Here is a 20142-nt window from a genome sequence, read left to right on the forward strand (position 1 = left end):
CCCCTGTCCTTAGTGGGAAGGGGGGAGAGGGAAGGGCTAAAGGAAGAAGCAGGGGGAGAGGGGGTTAACAATACATCTGCCACGGTTTTATTGTCACCCCACAATCAAAACCCACGAAGCCCACAAACTGGAGTTCTCGTAAATACCCTGAGGACTTACCAGGAGTGAGCTACTGAGAGACTAGCTGAGAAGAATGAGTAACAGTAACTTAAGAACAACAAACTGAAAGAATTCTCACCTGGTTCTGGCTGTCAGGATCCTCTTCTTTTATTTCTTCTTCAGGGTGAAGATCATCTTGGTAGTTCAAGTGCTCCATTCCCTCACCATTTTCTTCATTTTTATTGCTGTTTAAATGGATAAATTCCTCTTCCTCTCCTTGGTCAACAGTCTCTGTTGCTTCTGCTTCATCTTCATAATTCCCATTTAATTTCTTCTTGTTTTCTTCCACTTTACTGCTTTCTTTAACAGTTGCCCCACTTTCCTCTGCATTCACTTCTTTATATTCTTCCTCTCCTTTATATGTCTCCTCTTCCCTGTCAGTTTCCTCTTCTGCATTTTCTTCTTCATCTACAGTTTCTGCTGGCCTCTGGTGAAAGGAAAAGCAGCAGCATTATGAGGCATTTTTAATCAGAATGCACCATGTAATTCTGAAACGTGACAGACATCAAAATCACGATTACATCATTACTGGGGATTAAGTATGCTAATTTGAGGTTTGTCTACATGGACAGAAAATGATTCTTCTGTATGAACATCCCATAATGCACTCTTATTCTACATTAAAAAAATGTGTTAGTGAGATATAAATGTATTACACTGGGTTAATCCATTTGACCTTACTCATAACAACTGCAATGAGCTAGATTTAATTTATACAGCAACAGCTACTTTGTTTCAGCTATTCAAGTTTCTCTGACATTCTAGCATGTAGTACATACCTGTTTATAAAATCCTGTCACAATAAAATATCATGAATCACTGGCCCACAAACTGTTCCCCAAGAAGCATTTCACCTATGGACCAGGCCATGCCATGCCAATCAGTCGTATTGTGCAGCCTGTCCTCTTTGCATCCACAGGAAAGTCGCAAGACAGATGAGGCAGATCTACTGGTCACTTCCATAACATCATTTGTCTTCCCAAAGACCCCTCTATAGGGTGGCATGGTCATGATTTGTTTGATATTTAGCGGTTAATTTTTCCTATACAGTGTCAAACCAGCAGACTGGAGGAACTGGATCTTGTCCCGTATTGAAGAAGAGTAAGCAGAAACTCACTATAGATAAAGCTGCTAGCAGCACCATTTCATGACAACCTGAAAGAGCATGGAGGGTGTTGGTCTCTTCTCCCAAGTTGCAAGTGATAGGACAAGAGGAAATGGCCTGAAGTTGCACCAGGGGAGGTTCAGATTGGATATTAGGAAAAATTTCTTCACGGAAAGGGTTGTCAGGCATTGGAACAGGCTGATCAGGGAAGTGGAGTCGCCATCCCTGGAGGTGTTTAAAAGGCGTTTGCACAAGGTTCTTAGTGACATGGTTTAGTGCTGGATTTAGGTTATGGTTGGACTCGATGATCCTGAGGGTCTCTTCCAACCAAAATGATTCTCTGATTCTACATACTATCTAGTTGTTGTAATTTGTCTTCCAGTTTCAGCTTTGAAGATTCACCTGACTATTCAGTGAATCAATGTCCCCACTGCCAAAACGACTTATGTACTTGTGCTAAGGTTTGAAAGAAAATAAAGAGAAAAATATCCCATAGGAGTGACAGGGTGTCTGCCTCCAACACAGCCTCATTAGACTCTAAACAAGCTAAGAGCAAGAGATTATCTCTTAATAAAAAGTGTTTGGAATTTTACTATCATTAGCAGCTCCTTTATGCAGGCAGCCATCTGCTAAAGACCTATAAATTATGTCTTATAAAAATCTCTTTTCCTCACTGATACTAACATAAAAAAAAAATTATCACATTAAACATATCAGTAAAAAACAGGTCAGCAATGACAACGATTGAAGCCTCTTGATGAAACACCTTGCTTTTACTATGGTATCCAAGTAGCAACATAAGACAATTATGCCAGTGCACAATACTGCATTCACACAGCTTCAAAAAGGATAAGTTATTGCATTGTAATAATCCATAGAATGACAAATTACTAGAAATATTACGTGGTTACCTGACCAGAAAAATTATGGCTCCATAAGTAATTTTTGGAGTACAGTGGTGTCTATGTGATTTTCATTCTACTCTTCCTGACTCACTATCATCTGGTAACATCAAACTGGCCTAATTTCCACCAAAATAAAAATTAAACAAGCCGAGTCTCTACAGACTACTTCAAAGAAGTCACTACCCAAAGCAAACTTCAGCCAACTTTGGTAACCTCCAGCACACAAAGAGAGCAAAGAATCTGTAGATCCATAAATTCTCAGAACTTCCCTGCTAGTCTTACACACGTGACCCATTGATTTCTTTTCAGCCTGCTAAGGAAACTAGCAGCTCTAGATTCTGACCAGAAACAGGGGAGGGTGGGACAAATTAAATGCACCAGACATTGCTAGCTAAAGTTAAGTGGTTTTGCATCATGACACCTGCTTACAAATGCCAAATGAAGAGAGGGTGAGAAAAGAAGAAAAACAAACCCACTCTTTCTCAGTTCACTGTTATTTCGAGCATTTTGTTACTGCCTGATAGTGGGTACTATCAGAATAAAATATCTGCTCTTGCCTGAACTGCTTTAGTATGGTGGCTCACTTCAGACTGCAGAAGAAGGTGTGGAGACCTTACACCATGGTGTAAACGTATGTATCGTAATGCATATGCTTTTAGTGGTTTCATTGCTGTGGAAGCCACCTTTGGCACAGAAGCACAATGGACATTTGAGGGGCAGTAACTTCTTAAGGTGCTATGCTAGCCAGACTCACGAGAGTCTGTCTACAATAGGTGTGGATGCAAATTTTTTAAGAGTGAAAACTGAGTGATGCAGAAGATGCACACAGCATATAAAACCATACCCAGAAACTCACTGGAAGCTCATAGGGAACTGGCATGAAATAACATTCAGATTTCAACTAATTTAACTGGGCCAGTTAAGCTAAATTGCCTGAAAAATAATAGTAAACAAACAAGATCAGTAAAATAAATCCCATCAGTGCAAGTGTGAAGTTTTTATAGTCACTGAAAATTTCAAGATAGCTGACCATTTTACGATAACGGTTATTACCACTACAGACAAAAAAAAAAGTCATGTTTACAGCTAATAATCAGAAAGCAAAACGCATTCTTCACTTAATCTCATTTCAAGCTGCATTATACTAGAATGGATATTTCAGACAAGTTAAAATCAGCATTGATCCAGAGGAAAAGACCTTCCACAAGTTAATCTAAAATGCAGTATTGTTCCCACTGCATGCAGAGTCACAGGTAGGCTTTGAAATGTGAATATAATCACAAATTATGTATTTCAGAATGCACAGCAGACCTAAGACAGGACTGTAGGGAGGGAACTGACGGCTAAAATCACCCATCAAATCATACGTTGTTCTTTACATAAAAAGTGTGATATTTTCTACTGAGATCTTATTGATCTACTAGCTATGCATAAATTAGTATTTTCTATTTTAAGTACACCTTTTTCACTGAGAGAAAGATATACTTAGCAAAAGTTAGATTTTTCATATTTAGGGAAAGAGAATCTTTATGTGCATATATATTAATACACACAGTAAGGAAAATAGAAAAGGGGAAAAAAACAGAGTTTTTTATGGTCCAGAGCCTGTAAATGCTGTACATGCTTAACTTTACCACTTGAACAGTTCCAGTGATTTCAGTGAACCTCAAATAGTGAGCTAGAGCCCACACTGAAGTTCTTGCTAGGTCTGGTTATAATTCAAAGCCCCATGAAGTAAATGGGATTGAATTTGAGAGACTCCAGCCGTCCGTGCACCTACAACTGTACAAAATACCTATTAGATTTACATCAAAGTTACTGCAAACTGTGTTCTCTCAGTCAGGATAAATCAGGATGGGCATACTGAAAGGCAAAACAAGTACCTACATATCCTTGCAGAAATTATCAGACTCATTTCTAGAAGCCAGCAATGATCTTGCATACTTAAGGAAAAGCAGTGATATTTCACATCATAGTTTTTAGCTTTTCATCAGTTATCTTTTAAACAACCAGAATACTCCTAGTAAGAGGTTCCTATACAGGGACTGCATTGGCTGGATATCTAGGACAGATGTGGGACTTTGCTGCTCCTCTTTGCACCCCAGAAGTCAGAGTTTGGCTTTCAGCCAGTGTGTTGGCTCACAGGAAGTCATACAAGTACATTACACTTGGAATTCCTGTAAAAGTTCAGGGTACCTCAAATCCAGAGAACCAGATGTATCTCCAGGCCTGAGGGACTGAGGTCTCTCACCACTTTGTAACACAACTAAATGAACACAAGCATAAAATATTAATAACAGCACGTCAACATGAGAGATTGCAGGATCATAACAGAGAACAAGGGGCACTTCAGAAACTCAGGCTGGAAGCTCTCAGCCAGTTGTAGCCCAGGGTAACTGAACACATATACTGTAATGAACTACAGAAGTGTCCCTGTGTTACTTTAGTCCTGTGTCCACATCACAAAAAACAGCAGCACAACTTGAACCTGACAGCAATAAACCTAGGACAGAGGCAAGAGATGATTAGATTCTTATTCCTTGAGGTAATTTTCATAGAGAAGTAAGTGGCTTCTAAGTCAGAGGACTTTTCTGGTGACTGTGATGGATTATCTTCATAGAATCATTGAATCATAGAATGGTTTGGGTTGCAAAGGACCTTAAAGATCATCTAGTTCAAACCCCCTGTGCCATGGGCAGGGACACCTTCCACTAGACCAGGTTGCTCTAAGCGCCATCCAGCCTGGCCTTGAACACTTCCAGGGATGGGGCATCCACAGCTTCTCTGGGCAGTCAGTTCCAGGGCCTCACCACCCTCACAGTGAAGGATTTCTTCCTTATGTCTCATCCAAATCTACTCTCTTTCAGTTTAAAGCCATTACTCCTTGTCCTATAGCTACATGCCCTTGTAAAAGGTGCCTTCCCTATCCACTAAGTGGTCCATCCATCGAATTCATGTTTCTCCAGTTTAGAGACAGTGATGTCATGCAGAAGTGTCAAATGCTTTGCACAAGTCCAGGTAAACGATGTCAGTTGCTCTTCCGTTATCCAACAATGCTGTAACCCTGTCACAGAAGGCCAGCAAATTTGTCAGGCACAATTTGCCCTTAGTGAAATGAATCACCAATCACCTCCATAGCATCGTTTCCAGGAGGATCTGCTCCATGATGTTTGCTGGCCACAGAGGTTAGACTGACTGGCTCGTAGTTCCCCAGCTCTTCCTTTTCCCCCTTTTTTTAAATTAGGGTTATGTTTCCCCTTTTCCAGTCAGTGGGAACTTCAGCAGACTGCCAAGACTTCTCAAATACAATGGATGGTGGCTTAACAACTTGATCCACCAGTTCCTTCAGGACATGCAGATGCATCTCATCAGGCCCCACAGACTTGTGCACCTTCATGTTCCTTAGATGGTCTCAAACCTGATCTTCTCCTACAGTGGGAGGTTCTTCATACTCCCAGTCCTTGCCTTTGCCTTCTGTGAATTGGGCAGTGTGGACAGAGCACTTGCTGGTGAAGACAGGCAAAAAAGATGCTGAGTACCTCAAACTTCTCCATAGCACAAGTAACCAGGCCTCCTGTTTCCTTCCAGAGGAGGCCCACATTTCCCATAGTCTTCCTTTTATCACCCATGTACCCCCAGAAGCTTTGCTTGTTGCACTTTATGACCCTGGCCAGAGTTAGTTCTATCAGGGCTTTAGCTTTCCTAATACCATCCCTGGCTACTTGGACAATTTCCCTGTATTCCTCCAGGCCATATGTCTTTTCTTCCGCCCCTGTAGGATTCCTTTTTTTTGTGTTAGAGTTTGTCCAAGAGCTCTTTGTTCATCCATGCAGGTCTTCTGGCATTTTTCCTGACTTCCTCTTTGTTGGGATGCATCTCTTGTGAGGCTGGAGGAGGTGATCCCTGAATATTGATGAGCTGTCTTGGGCCCCTCTTCCCTCTAGGGCTTTATCTCATGATACTCTACCAAGCAGATCCCTGAAGACAGGATCTCCTGAAGTCCAGGGTAGTGGGATTGCTGTGTACATTCCTCACTGCTTTGAGGATCTTGAACTCCACAATTTCATGGTCACTGCAGCAAAAGCTGCCCTTGAGCTTCACATTCCCCACCAGCCCCTCCTTGTTGGTGAGAACAAGGTCCAGCATAGCACCTCTCCCTGTTGGCTTCTCTATCACTAGAAGAAGGAAGTTATCATCAATGCATTCCAGGAACCTCCTGGATTGCATATACCCTGCTGTGTTGTCCATCCCACAGATATTGGGATGACTGAAGTCCCCCATGAGGACCAGGGCTTGTGAATGTGAAGTCACTCCTATCTGTTTATGGTCAGGTGGCCAGTAGCAGACCCTTGTTATAATGTCACCTGTCCCTGCCCTCTCTTTAATCCTTGACCCTTGGTTGGCTCCTCATCCACCTCAAGGCAGAGCTCCATGCACTCCAGCCAGACACTGACAGAGAGGGCAACACCCCCTCCTCGTCCCCCCTGCTCGTCATTCCTAAAGAGCCTGTAGCCTTCCATTACAACACTTCAGCCATATGAGCCATCCCACCACATCTCCATGAGGCCAATAAGAAGACAGCCCTGAAGGTGTGCACATGCCTCTAGCACTTCTTGTTTATTCCCCATGCTAAGTGCATTTGCATAGAGGCATTTAAGTTGGGTGCCTGAAGAAGCTGACTTAATGGCCGGAGTGGCTGGAATTCCTTTGTGCTGCTCTTCAGGTGCTCTCCTGATGACCTCTGATCTTTCCCCAGGCTCTGGGCATCTATTGCTGGCACTGGCATCATCCTGGTAGGAGTGGAATGGATTGAGGTTCCCCTCATTCCTCCAACAGTCAGAACTACCCATAGCAAGGTTTGTTATTTTGTCTTTTTTATGGTCGTGAGAACATAGAAGTGACCTTTTTTCTTGTATTGCTAGCTGCATCTTTTAAGTGAAGATGGTGCTTTTGCTGTTCCCCAGTCAAAAGTACGGTGGTTAAAATAACTAGTTTTCAAACTGTTCCTTCATGACTGTGACTTCTTTGCTTGTCATGGACTAGCAATAAACAGACTCACTGACAAAAGACTTGTATGTGTATATTGAAAGGCATATTCAACCAAAGGCACATAAAACAATTGAAGTGCTTCTCAAGTTCATGCTGGAAACATGGACCCAGCTTACCTTGTGGAAACCTCCTGACTTAGTAGCAGGTTGATGAAGAACGAGTGAATTTCATTTTGCATTCAAGAAGTATGATTGCTTGATGGTATTTTTAATCTCAGCAAAAACAAAGTGTTTAAAAAAGAAAGATGTATTCTAATTACACTCATCATGCTATCATTCATTAAGAGCTACATTACCAAATGCCATCATCATTCAAAAGTAATAAGTCAGGAAATCTTCAGACATTGAAGCATTTGGCGTCTTTTCCTCTAGGGATGCTAATGTAACCTCTCACAACGTTTGTACATGACTGATACTAGAATATTGAAAAGTGCAGTATCACAAATCATTTAAGGCAGAAATTATTTTATAGCATTAATGCAAAACATAATTTTGCTTTATTGAAGCCATTTGTAAATGTTTGTTTGGCTAATGGTCAAAACAGACAAACAACAAGGCAGACAACAAAAATATTATTGGTTGCAAATACCGACATGAATACATCTCACAAATGCAGCATCACGAACACTTAACTTTGACTGCACCAAACCTCTCCAGAACAGAGCTGCCCTTGCTCCTACCCAGTCAGGAATGCTTTGTAGCTGCAGGGCACAGATTCCAACAGCAAAACATTTTGTTCTCAAACCAGATAGGGTTGCTAAGTGACAGCAGCCCTCATCTCTTCCACATCATTTACAAAATCTAGGCTCTTAAAAACAAACAAATGAATAGTTAAAGGTTCATCAGTCTTACACTTCCCACATAGTAAATGCACAGTTGTTCCTGACACACGGCAAAAAAGTCTTTCTCCCCACAACATTTAAACACCAACCATCTTAAATGCTGAATGTTGTTGGTTTTCTGTTTTTGTTTTTGTTTTTGTTTTTTACAACAAATGCAGTACCTGAATCCAATCCACAGAACCTGATTTTTCATAAGATAATAGAACCCAGAAGTGTAACTGGAATGAAGAGAAACTATGTCACCTGAAAAAAACAGCTTTTCAAACTCCATTCCTCACTTTCATTGTGTGGCAACTGGAAGTCTGCAGAATTCCTTAATTTTAAAACAGCCATGGCAGACAAGAAAAAATCTAATCAGATCTTTACTTTACTAAGATGTACCTAAGTCAACAATATTTTTCTCCATCTATTTCACTGACGATCATGTCTAGTTTTTCCCATAACATTTTCCATGTGTTCATTAAAATTTGCCTAAACCTCACACCCTACAATACAGTATGATCTATTGAGCATCCTTACAGACAATGACAAGATTGATAAGCATCTAAAAAGAAGCACTACCGAGGCTGCAAAAATGCAATTTTTTTTTTTTTTTCCAGAAATAGACTCTTCTAGAGTGAATGAAAAATGTTAAGTAATTTGAGAAATTGTCTGCTCTAGGATTGCCATATTTTTTCAAAACAGGTGCACATAGAGAAAATTTTTTTCGAAGTGGTGTCAACACTAGTTTTCTAACAGAACTGCATTTGCAGGCTTTACTCAGAAGTGAAGGCCCTCCAGCAGTTGGCCAAATAAGCCTTTAAAGAAAAGATCACACCTTGCTGCTATAGCTTCAGAAATTAGTCATTCAATGCAGAAACCAAGGGAAGATCTCTCTTCTCATTCTGAGTTGCATGGAACCAACCAGAATAAGTTCCCCTATCTCACACAGACAAAAAGTAAAAAAAAATTAGTGTAAATAAGCAGAGCTGAAGGAAGAACACACAGGAGAAAGCCTTATCTGATGGTTTGTCAGCACTCAAAATCCAGAATGCTTAAATTACAGCTGCATCATCTGTAGCAAAACTGGAGCATAAAAAGCTCTGCAGGTATTCTTTCCAAATGCCATTTTGAAATCCGTATTGGTGTAGTGCAAAATATTTCTTCAAGAAAAGTTCTGGCCTTTTTAATCAAGGAATGTCTTTTTGAGCAGTCAGCCTGTTTTAATGCTGATTCAATGCAAACTTTAACATTTTATTTTCAGCAATTAGGAAGGTAAACATTTTATTATGTTCACTGAAAGGTGCAAATTTTCTGCACTGATGATACACTCCAGAGCACCTAGGGGTGATACACAGTCCCACATCACAGCCCCGGAAATGGGGAATAATGAGTACCATGAGGACTGCATTAGACAGTGAACATATCTGTAATAATGGAATGCAACTGGCTACTGACAGAACCAGAAGTGTCAACATCTACCAAAAAAATCCAAATCAGTGCCCATTAGACAAATTTACCATCCAGCAATTTTTACACATTGTGGAATAATTACTGAGGGGGCAAATTACTGAAACTAATTATCAAAGGCAAACTTACTGGGAGTAAAGTTATATCCACATTCTCAGCACACAAGGCCTCTTCTTGGCACACATGGAATCTGCTCTGTGATGGTTGCCCCTCCGAATCTGGCCTGCAACATTCACACACAAGGGGAGCTCAGTGTGCTGGCACTAAGGAAAATAGGGGTGAAGCGATGTGGAGATATCACACCCAGGCTCTGTGTGCGAGGCAGGTACAGACATAGATGGTACTGTGCCTATATTTGCTGTCAAGTAAGAGATAACACATCATCCCACCCAAAATGCTGATTGCTGAGCTAGCAGTTGTGGCGAAACCTGTCCTGTGGATGAATCTTGCTCATTATAATTTCATTATAATACTAAAACACACCTCCATCCCAAAAGCTACCCGCCTTCCTTTTCAGCGGCGCATATTCTAGCATATTCTTTGAATTATTTTAAGTCTATAACTTTAAAATCAAAGCAAGATAATTTTACACCAATCAATAACAAAGGCATGTATGACTAGAGTCACTCAAGCTCCACTTAAACATAGAAAATAGTATAAAATACCCTAACAACAGGGGAAAGTTAGGGAAGACACCATCACTGAGAAGTCAAGGAGACAGCACCATAGCCTTGTGGGATCAGTTGACAGGCTGGACCTGTCTTGCCCACCCAGAGGTGGGTAAGTCTTACCATTGGGTAAGACTCACAGGCTTGCTTATACCGAGTGTTTCCCTGGGAAACCTGGACTTCAAGCTTGTATTTGTAATCACATTAGTAGCACTATATAGTAATCTTAGAATATATATATGGTACCAGACAGTGTATTTTATCAACAGCAATTTAAAATAACTTGAACCTGTTGCTTTAATAAATCTCATTATCTGTAAATTTGGTTGTGAGAATCTCTCACTGCATGTGCTCAGGCTTATAGTACATATTATACTATTTGTGAATCTGTGTAAGCACACAAGTTCAATGATCACAACCTGACTTTGAACTATTGGTGGATCTGTAACTGTGTGAATTCAACATAACACCAGACTGGCTGTTGAGCACGATTGGATTTATAGTGCTGGCTTGAGGTCATTTTGGTTTAATTTGGCATCACTCAGAAGCTAAGCTCAGCTGATCCACCCCCCAGTAATCTGAGGACAAACTGGAACGCAAAGGGGTTTAGTTTCTGCCAAATTAACCCTTTTAACACAACACAAATAAACACAAAGAGAGGGAGATGCGGGTGATGAATCTGGAGGGGCAAAAAAACCAACCAAACAAACAAAACAAAACAAAAAAACACCACCGAAGATTAATTCTACATCACTTACATCTTAATAGCCATTATCATATACCCCATGGCAATGTAGGCTGGCACAGCAACATGCCTGAATTTCTGGTAGGGATCATGCACTGAACAACTCTGTATCTCGTATATTTCATACTTACTCCACCTCCCAAGGTCTCAGCATGGAAGAAGAACAACTATGCTTATGGAAACAGGCAAATTAATGCAAACTTGCAGTGTTATTTCAATACTATTACTACTAACTGCTGTTTCACAAAGTATATAAAATTAAAGAAAAAGTAGTAGTTTGTTCTAAAAACTTTACAAGTGAGAAAATTTTCTCTCTCAGAAAGTTACATCAAATATATTTATATTACTAACAGCAAACTCCAAGTAACACACTTAAGTAACACTTCAAATAAGGAACCCCTATTGTTTTGCTGCCTCCCTGCAAAAAACAGCTATAAAACCACCTTGTTTCCTTGCTATTTCCACAATTGATTTCATAGTCTGTCATCAGTTACCACGGATGTTGACATGGTGATGTAAATAACCAACCAGGAGTAAGTCCGCATGTCAAGAGAAGAAACTATCCATTTTGTAATTCGAAGCTGAAGTCTGGTACAGAATATAGAATAGAAGGGTCTGGTTTGGTTTCAGGCAAAACACTGATTTTTCCTCCTTGATGTTCAGTTACAACTGTCAGCTAGTCTGGAATAAAGCAAGTCCTGTTCTTTTAATGTGTTCTCAGGTGGCAGGCAGCATTTTACAGAACAGGACATAAGCAGGTATCTCCACAGTATTACTCTCAGTTTAGTTACTGGCTAATGTGGCAGTTGTTCAACCATGTGCTTCAAATGGCAAGACAGAGAAGGTACATAAAAGAGAAAAAAGACTAAGTTCTATCTTCACCACCTTATTTATATGGCTGACGGAAATGTTAGGATATCAGAAGTGTCAGCATTCTAGTGAAAGCTGGCATGTAAATATTTATGCATCATGTGAGATAGACAAACCCTGGCTGGCTGTCCTTTTCCATGTTTCTAGCAATAACAGCAATGGCAGTTCAGATAAGAAAAAGCTATCAAGCTCTACATCACAGAATTTAAAGAGATTTAAAATGGGCATTAACAAGGATATGTAAAATGCTAAATGCTTCCAAGGTCTGAGTAACCTCAGTTATCTGGGAATAAAAAGTACTCGGTGTTACTCAGACAGACCTGGCTTGTTGTCAGATTGCCTAGGAAACTATACACGAACTTTCAAAGTGTGAAACAAACCATGTCTTGAGTTGCAATACATTTTGATGTTTTGTCTGGCTTTTCTGAAAATATGAAAATAGGATCATTAATAGCATGCATGGCTGATTCTACACACACACACCCTCCTCCCCCTACACTTCAAACACACTTGCTTCTAGTTCTTTCTCCAGGTAGCAACATCAGCTGACAGTGACTGAAAAATCTGAGGAAAATGCATGAACATGAGCTTAGAGGTATCAAGCAAGTCCCTAGTGTTGCAAGCTTGCTAGCACAACCAATGTTCATGGCAACTGCACCAACAACTGTAACTACCACTGTCAAGTACAGAAGTGGCAGTGCACAGGTAGCAATTCTGCCCTTGCTGGTGACAGTCACCATCTTCTGGCTGAGGCAAACTGGTCAAACTGGTCAAACCCACTGGCAGAGCCGTTGCCTGGAGCATCTCCATGGAGAATTAAGGCTGCTGTCTCCAGTGCTCTTGGATTTCATATGAATTGCAGTGAATGTAAAAACTAAGACCTGACAACCCAATTTACACTGTCAAATACTTTACACTACCCGAAGGAATTCTTTACACACCTTTGGAGGCCAATAAACAGGCTAATCATTTCTTAATTTGATTATTTTACTGTCAAGACCAGTGTAGGATATACTTCAGGATGTCATAAGAAACAAAGATGAAGATGACAGCTCTTCCGCAATGTCAGCACTATCAGTACAACCCAACACATCCTAATTATCACAGCACATCACAAGGACAACTGCAATTAACAGGGCTGATGAGCCCAATGGTTCCCTGTTTCAATCACCTGATTCACACATCTTCAAGCATAATGTCTATAAAGTAGCTGAGTAACACTCCTTCCCATTAAAGTGAATAAATAATCAAGAATGACCCTTCTTAGAAACAGCAGCCTAAAATAAAATACAGTAATCCAGATTTTTTTTTTTTTTTTAGATGGGTATGGAGCCATTCTTCAAACTGACTACAGCAGCAACTTCATATGTTGCTTTTGTTAATGTACAGACTGGTATTGCAGGCAGAAATTAAAACTAAGTGTAAGCTAATAAAACTTCTGTCTATTTTCTCCTCAGACGTTTTTTAAAGGTAGAAGACAAAATGTATATGTGTAGTATTCTTTTACCCAATTAAAATAAATTGAAAAAAAAAAATCAACCACCTAAATATAGGACTGAAATAATCAAAGATGAACAAATAGAGAAGTGGGAAGAGAAGTGCAGAGCAGTGGTCTCCAAGCTGTTTTATTGCACAACCCTACTAGTAAAAAAATTTTGAGCATATACTGCCAGTATAGAATCATAGAATAGTCTGGGTTGGGAGGGACCTTCAAAGTTCATCTAGTCCAACCCCCTGCAATGAACTGAGACATCTTCAACTGGATCAGGTTGCTCAGAGCCCTGTCCAGCCTGGCCTTGAATGTCTCCAGGGATGGGACATCTACCACCTCTCTGGGCAACCTATGCCAGTGTTTTTACCATTCTTATTGTAAAACATCTCCTCCTTTATGTAGTCTAAATCTCCCCTCTTTTAATTCAAAACCATTACCCCTTGTCCTATCACAACAGACCCTGCTAAAAATTCTGTCCTCATCTTTCCTATAAGCCCTCTTTAAGTACTGAAAGGCTGCAATAAGGTCTCCCCAGGTCTCTTCTCCAGGCTGAACAACCCCAACTCTCAGCCTGTCCTCAGAGGAGAGGTGTTCCAGACTCATGATCATTTTTGTCACCTCCTCTGGACCCTCTCCAACAGGTCCAGGTCCTTCTTATGATGGGGCTCCAGAGCCGGATGCAGGACTCCAGGTGGGGTCTCACCAGAGCAGAGTAGAAGGGTGGAATCACCTCCCTCGACCTGCTGGCCATGCTCCTTTTAATGCAGCCCAAGACAGGATTGGCCTTCTGGGCTGCAAGTGCACATTGCCAGCTCATGTCATCTTTCATCCACCAGTATCCTCAAGTCCTCCTCCGCAGGGCTGCTCTCAGTCCCTTCATCCCCCAGCCTGTATTGACAGCTGGGCTTGCCCTGACTCAGATGCAGGACCTTGTACTTGGCCTTGTTGAACCTCATGAGCTTCTTCACATGGGCCCACTTCTTGAGCTTGTCTAGATCCCTATGGATGGCATCACGTCCCTCCAGCATGTCACCCACACCTCTCAGCTTGATATTGTCCACAAACTTGCTGAGAGTGCACTGGATCCCACTGTCCATGTCGTTGATGAAGATATTAAATAGTACTGGTCCCAATACAGAACCCCGAGAGACACCACTCATCACTGATCTCCATCTGGCCATTGGGCCATGCCCACTACCCTCTAGATGTGACCATCCAACTGATTCTATGATTCCTCATCCAGCGAATAGTCTATCCATCAAATTAATATCTCTCCGATTTAGAGAGAAGGAGGTTTGGCGGCATCATGTCAAAGGCCTTACAAAACTCCAGACAGACTATATCAGTTGCTCTTTCCTTGTCCACTAATATAGTCTCTCCATCATAGAAGTACATGTATATACTTATATACATAAGTACATGTATATACCTATTTGTAAGTATACATGCAAGTACTACCGAAGTTCTAATATTTTCTTCCTGCACCCAATGGATTGTCTTTCATATCCCCTGGGCTGCTCACACTCCACTTTGGAGACAACTGCTTTAGAAATCATCTAGGCCAGTGCCCTGCTGGGCCAACTTGAAAATAAAAATAGGTTGTTTGAGGCCCTGTCCAGTTGTTTTAAAAAATCCTGAAGATTCCCCATGCTCTCTGGACAGGGAAGTACTTACACACATCACTGCTGAAAATATTTTTCGTATGTCCAACTAGTATTTTCCTTGCTGCAAATTCTGACCATTGCATCATCCTATCAATGTGCAACACAAAGAAAAGGATGGCTCTGTCCTCTCTGTAACTCCACCTGTAGCTGAAGAAAGCAGTTTGATCTGCCTTCCCTTGCTTAGCCTGTAATATGAATCGAGCCCAGTTCCTTAAGCTTCTCCTTGTGTCATAGGCTCTAGCCCCCTAAATGTTTTAGTGTCTTGCTGTGCTGGACTCTGTCCTGTTTGTAAATACCTCTCTCGTACTGGAAAGAACTCAAAACTGGATAAAATACTCTAGATGCAGCCTCAGAGGTGCCAAGTCAAGGGAGATAATCCATTCTCTTTATGTGCTAGCTGTGCTCTTATAAGTGCAGCCCAGCATGCACAGTCAACCTTCATCACCCAAAGGGAACACTGCTGACTCACTGTCAACTTGCTGGCCACTAGAGCTGCATGGCCTCTCCTGCAGAGTTGCTCTTTAGCCTACCCATGCCGCCTGCGCCAATGCAGTTATCCTGTCCCAGGTACCACACTTCATATTTCTCTCTGTTGAACTTTATGAGGCTCAAGCAAGCTCATTCCTTCAAGCTGTTGAGATCGCTCTGAAAGGCAGCTGTGCATATCACCTGATAATGACAGTTTGGCTTTACCACTGAGCCTGGATAATGCTGTATCCCATGCCATTGTCCATGTTACTGATGGACATATTAAAAAATATCAGACCCAGTATCAAATCCTGAGGACCACCATCCATAAATAGGTGCCAGGTAAATTTCAACCAAATGACCTTTTAAGTCCCACCAAACCAGCCAGTTTTTCATCCACCTTGTAGGCCACAAATCCAGTCCCTACCTTCCTTAAGGATGTCTTCCTCCCCATACCTAACATACTCCTTCCAGTTTCTCCTACAAATAGAAAAGTCTACACTGAAAACAAGATAAATGACAATAACTGCTCTCCCTTCATCCACAGAGCCAGTTATTTAATCACTGAGGCAAAGACTTTGGTTAAGTATGATTTGCCCATAGTAAATCCATTTTGGCTACTGCAAATCACATGCATCAGCTTCCACTTCTTGACAAGCTTTGGTTTTCCCAATTTCATCCCCGCCTGCCCAGGCAATGTCTCTATACCGCTCCTTAGCAGTCCATCCCTTCTTCTATCTACCACACTTCACCTCTTTTAGTATGAAGTCAGGAGTCTTCTGTTCATACTGGTCTCCTGCCATGCCTGCTTATTTTCTTGCACATGGGGATAGTTCTTGTGCTTTGAGGAAGATACTCTTGGGGATCAACCAGATCTCCTGTGTTCCTCTACACTTCAAGGCAGTCTCACACAGGATCCTGCCTGACAGTTTGCGAAACAAGCCCAAGTCCACTCTCCTGAATTCCAAGATTTTTGTTTGTTTGTTTGTTTGTTTTGTTTTTTTGTTTTTTGTTATTTGCCAACCCACTTCCTTCAGGGTATTAAACCCTAACATCTCATGGCTACTGCAACTGAGACTGCCACCGAGTATCACAATCCCAACCAGTTCCTCTTTATTCATAAGTAGCAAATTCAGCAGAATGCCTCTCCTAATCAATGGGAGAGGTGCCTGAGGACGGAAGGAAAGCAAATGTCACTCCAGTCTTCAAAAAGGGCTAGAAGGAGGACCCAGGTAGCTATAGACTGGTCAGCCTCACCTCCATCCCTGGAAAGGTGATAGAACAACTTATCTTTGGTGTCATCTCAAGGCATATCAGGGATAAGAGGGTCACTAGGGGCAGTCAATATGGCTTCACCAAGGGGAAGTCGTGCTTAACCAAACTCATAGCTTTTTATGAGGACATATCCAGGTGGATAGATGATGGCAAAGCAGTGCATGTGGTCTACCTTGATTTCAGTAAAGCATTTGACACAGTCTCCCACAGCATCCTTGCTGATAAACTGAGGAAGTGTGCTCTGGACGATCGGGTAGTGAGGTGGACTGCGAACTGGCTGAAGGAAAGAAGTTGTAGTCAATGGGGCAGAGTCCAGTTGGAGGCCTGTATCTAGTGGAGTCCCTCAAGGGTCAGTACTAGGACCAGTACTATTCAATATATTCATCAACTACTTGGACGAGGGAATAGAGTGCACTGTCAGCAAGTTTGCTGATGACACAAAACTGAGAGGAGCGGCTGACACACCAGAAGGCTGTGCTGCCATCCAGTGAGACCTGGACAGGCTGGAGAGTTGAGTGGGGAATAAATTAATGAAATATAACACGGGAAAGTGTAGAGTCTTGCATGTGGGCAGGAACAACCCCAGGTTTCAGTATAAATTGGGGAATGACCTATTAGAGAGCAGTGCAGGGGAATGGGACCTGGGGGTCCTGGTAGACAGTAGGATGACCATGAGCCAGCACTGTGCCCTTGTGGCCAAGAAGGCCAATGGCATCCTGGGGTGTACTAGAAGGGGGATGGTTAGTAGGTCCAGAGAGGTTCTCCTTCCCCTCTACTCTGCCCTGGTGAGACCACACCTGGAATATTGTGTCCAGTTCTGTGTCCCCCAGTTCAAGAAGGCCAGGGAACTGCTGGAGAGAGCCCAGCGCAGGGCAACAAAGTTGATTAAGGGAGTGGAGCATCTCCTTTATGAGGAAAAGCTGAGGGAGCTGGGTCTCTTTAGTTTGGAGAAGAGGAGACTGAGGGACGGCCTCATTAATGTTTACAAATATGTAAAGGGTGAGTGTCACGAGGATAGAGCCAGGCTCTTCTCAGTGACAACCAACAGTAGAACAAGGGCCAGTGGATACAAACTAGAACATGGGAGGTCCCACTTAAATTTGAGAAGAAACTTCTTCACAGTGAGGGTGACAGAACACTGGAACAGGCTGCCCAGGGAGGTTGTGGAGTTTCCTTCTCTGGAGACATTCAAAAGCCGCCTGGACGCCTTCCTGTGTAACCTCATCTAGGTGTTCCTGCTCCAGCGGGGGAATTAGACTAGATGATCTTTTGAGGTCCCTTCCAATCCCTGACATTCTGTGATTTGGTAACTGTCCCACTACCTACATCTGAAAATTGCCTCCAACACACTTGAGAAATCCCCCACCTTGTTTGTGCTCTGGGTATTCAAAGCGTATTTACAAACAACTATTTTTAATTCCCTCTCTCCCATTTATTTACAATCTCACATTCACAACTGTTTCTCAGCATTGATCTGACAACCAGGAAGGCAGAAAAATGCTCAAGAATTCCTCATGTTTTTGAGAGGATTTTTAGCCTGAGAAATCTATTGGATATTCTGTGACTCCCTACACTGGAGCATGGATCAGAAGTACTATCTTGTGGCCCAGGTGGCTGTCCCCAAGCCATTATCAAAAGACACCAAAAGCACAATGTAACATCTTGTGGACTGGACACAAAGTTGAACAAGCTGGCAAATTCCTACAAACATACAAGATGAAAAAGAGTATTGTCTTGTGAGCAATACAGTAGCAGGAGAAAAAAAAAAAAAAGTAGTTAAGTTTTCAGTAAATACTTTAAGCAGTTCTACTCTCCACTTCATCAGAATAAACTTCAACTTACCTATTTACTGTATTATTTCAGTTCACAGGAGTTTCTTTTAAAAAGAAATCAAAAAGTAAAGCAAAGGAGATATAATCTATGTTTAGTTATCAAGACCTATTTATTGCACATAAGTCTTAGAATGAAAAAGTTGGCTACGTACCTTGTTGCTCCAACAGAAGAAAGTGCTGGCAGCTTTAATAAAAATCAGATAAATCCACATCTATTTGTGGTCCAGGACTGCAGGAATTCTGACCTTCTGTGCCATAATCCCTTTACATTGCTCCACCAGTACAAAGGGACTGTTATCCAGGTGGATCTATTTAGCAACTAGGGAGTCCTGATTCACTTAGGCCCTATAAGAGCTCTCAGTGCAGTTCCCAAGATGATGTACGATGAAAAGGTAACTGATACTTGACACATTAACAGAAAATGAAGTTTTGCTAAAACTCCTATAAAAGAAGCCATACCCTTGAGCTGTTACAATCAACCCCACAGAATTATTCTGTACACTTGAAAGAAACTGCTGAAAGAAAAACCACACATAGCCTGTGATTCTCAGGAAAAAAAAAAAAAAAAAGCCACTTATTTCAAGCTCGATCAATACCTGGTCCAGCGGAACTTCTACACGAGTGTCTTCATCTTCCTGCACTTCAGCTGCCCCCCACATTTCAGATGGTTCTTCTCTGGCTTTGTAAACATCTTCACCTACAATGGGAAAGATGCAGAGCGGAAGGAAGTGAAGCCCAATTGTGGCACCCGGCGGCACAAGTGCTGAACTGCAGTCAGGTTTCTGAGCTGGCCCACCAATCACTATATCATTCTTATAACGAAGTTTTCAGTCTCCCATTATTGTCAATTTGTTTTCCCTTCCTTTTTAATAAGAAATACTTACGTGCTGCGCAATTTGGGGAAAGGAAACAGACACTAAACAAAGCCCTGCATCTGAAGTTCCTTCAATTCTGGCAAAGGACAGGAGTAAATCCAAACTAAATACATGACAACATATTACTTCTGTTGCTACAGTCAATGATAGTACCCTCTAGTAATTAGCATTACAATGCACATCTAGTAAAAATCTCGGGCTCTGAATCAACAACAAACGTGGTGATCCAGGAAAGGAGTAAAAGATTAACAGAAACAGCTGAGATTAATGCTACTCTCCACCTTTGAGCAGGTGCAAGTAGAACTATAGCTGAAACTTCACATCCTCATTAAAAAGCACATACTCCTAGGGAACAAGATTAATAGTTACAATGGCATTCAATTTTGCAAAGATTTTACATCATTTAGCTTGAGTAATTTTTTCCCCCAAGTGTAAGTAATAACTAGGGGTCTTAGAGGTTTTTAATGAGGGTCTTTCTGTATCAGCTAACTAGGAAAGTTAAGACAGGTACATACAGAAAACAAACAATTTCCAAGTGACACACATTCCTCTCTCCCTTCTCCCCAAACTGAAAACAGCCCAGAAATTAAAAGCACAGGTTACTCCAAATCATCTCCCTCTCCCTCCATCTATCTAGGAAAGACAGATGGTCCTATGTTGACATGTTCATATGCAACATAATAAGTAACTACAATAAGAGGAAAAAATATTTGTGCTGTTTTGGATTGCCTCTTAATTCTTCATA

General features: G+C 41.5%; 1 protein-coding gene across 2 annotated transcripts in view; it reads right to left on the reverse strand.

Moving 5' to 3' along the window:
• Positions 1–20142, reverse strand: part of DCDC2 (doublecortin domain containing 2) — a 71656-nt gene that overhangs the window by 4718 nt on the left and 46796 nt on the right. For both annotated transcript variants that reach the window (XM_065832657.2, XM_071804630.1), the window contains exons 9-10: positions 19119–19219; positions 239–586 (exon numbers count right to left, since the gene is read on the reverse strand). In XM_065832657.2, the coding sequence (XP_065688729.1) occupies positions 239–586; positions 19119–19219 (449 nt within the window). The remainder of the gene's footprint in view (positions 1–238; positions 587–19118; positions 19220–20142) is intronic.

The sequence above is a fragment of the Patagioenas fasciata genome, chromosome 2 (genome assembly GCF_037038585.1).
Source record: "Patagioenas fasciata isolate bPatFas1 chromosome 2, bPatFas1.hap1, whole genome shotgun sequence".
In the NCBI taxonomy this organism is placed as follows: domain Eukaryota; kingdom Metazoa; phylum Chordata; class Aves; order Columbiformes; family Columbidae; genus Patagioenas; species Patagioenas fasciata.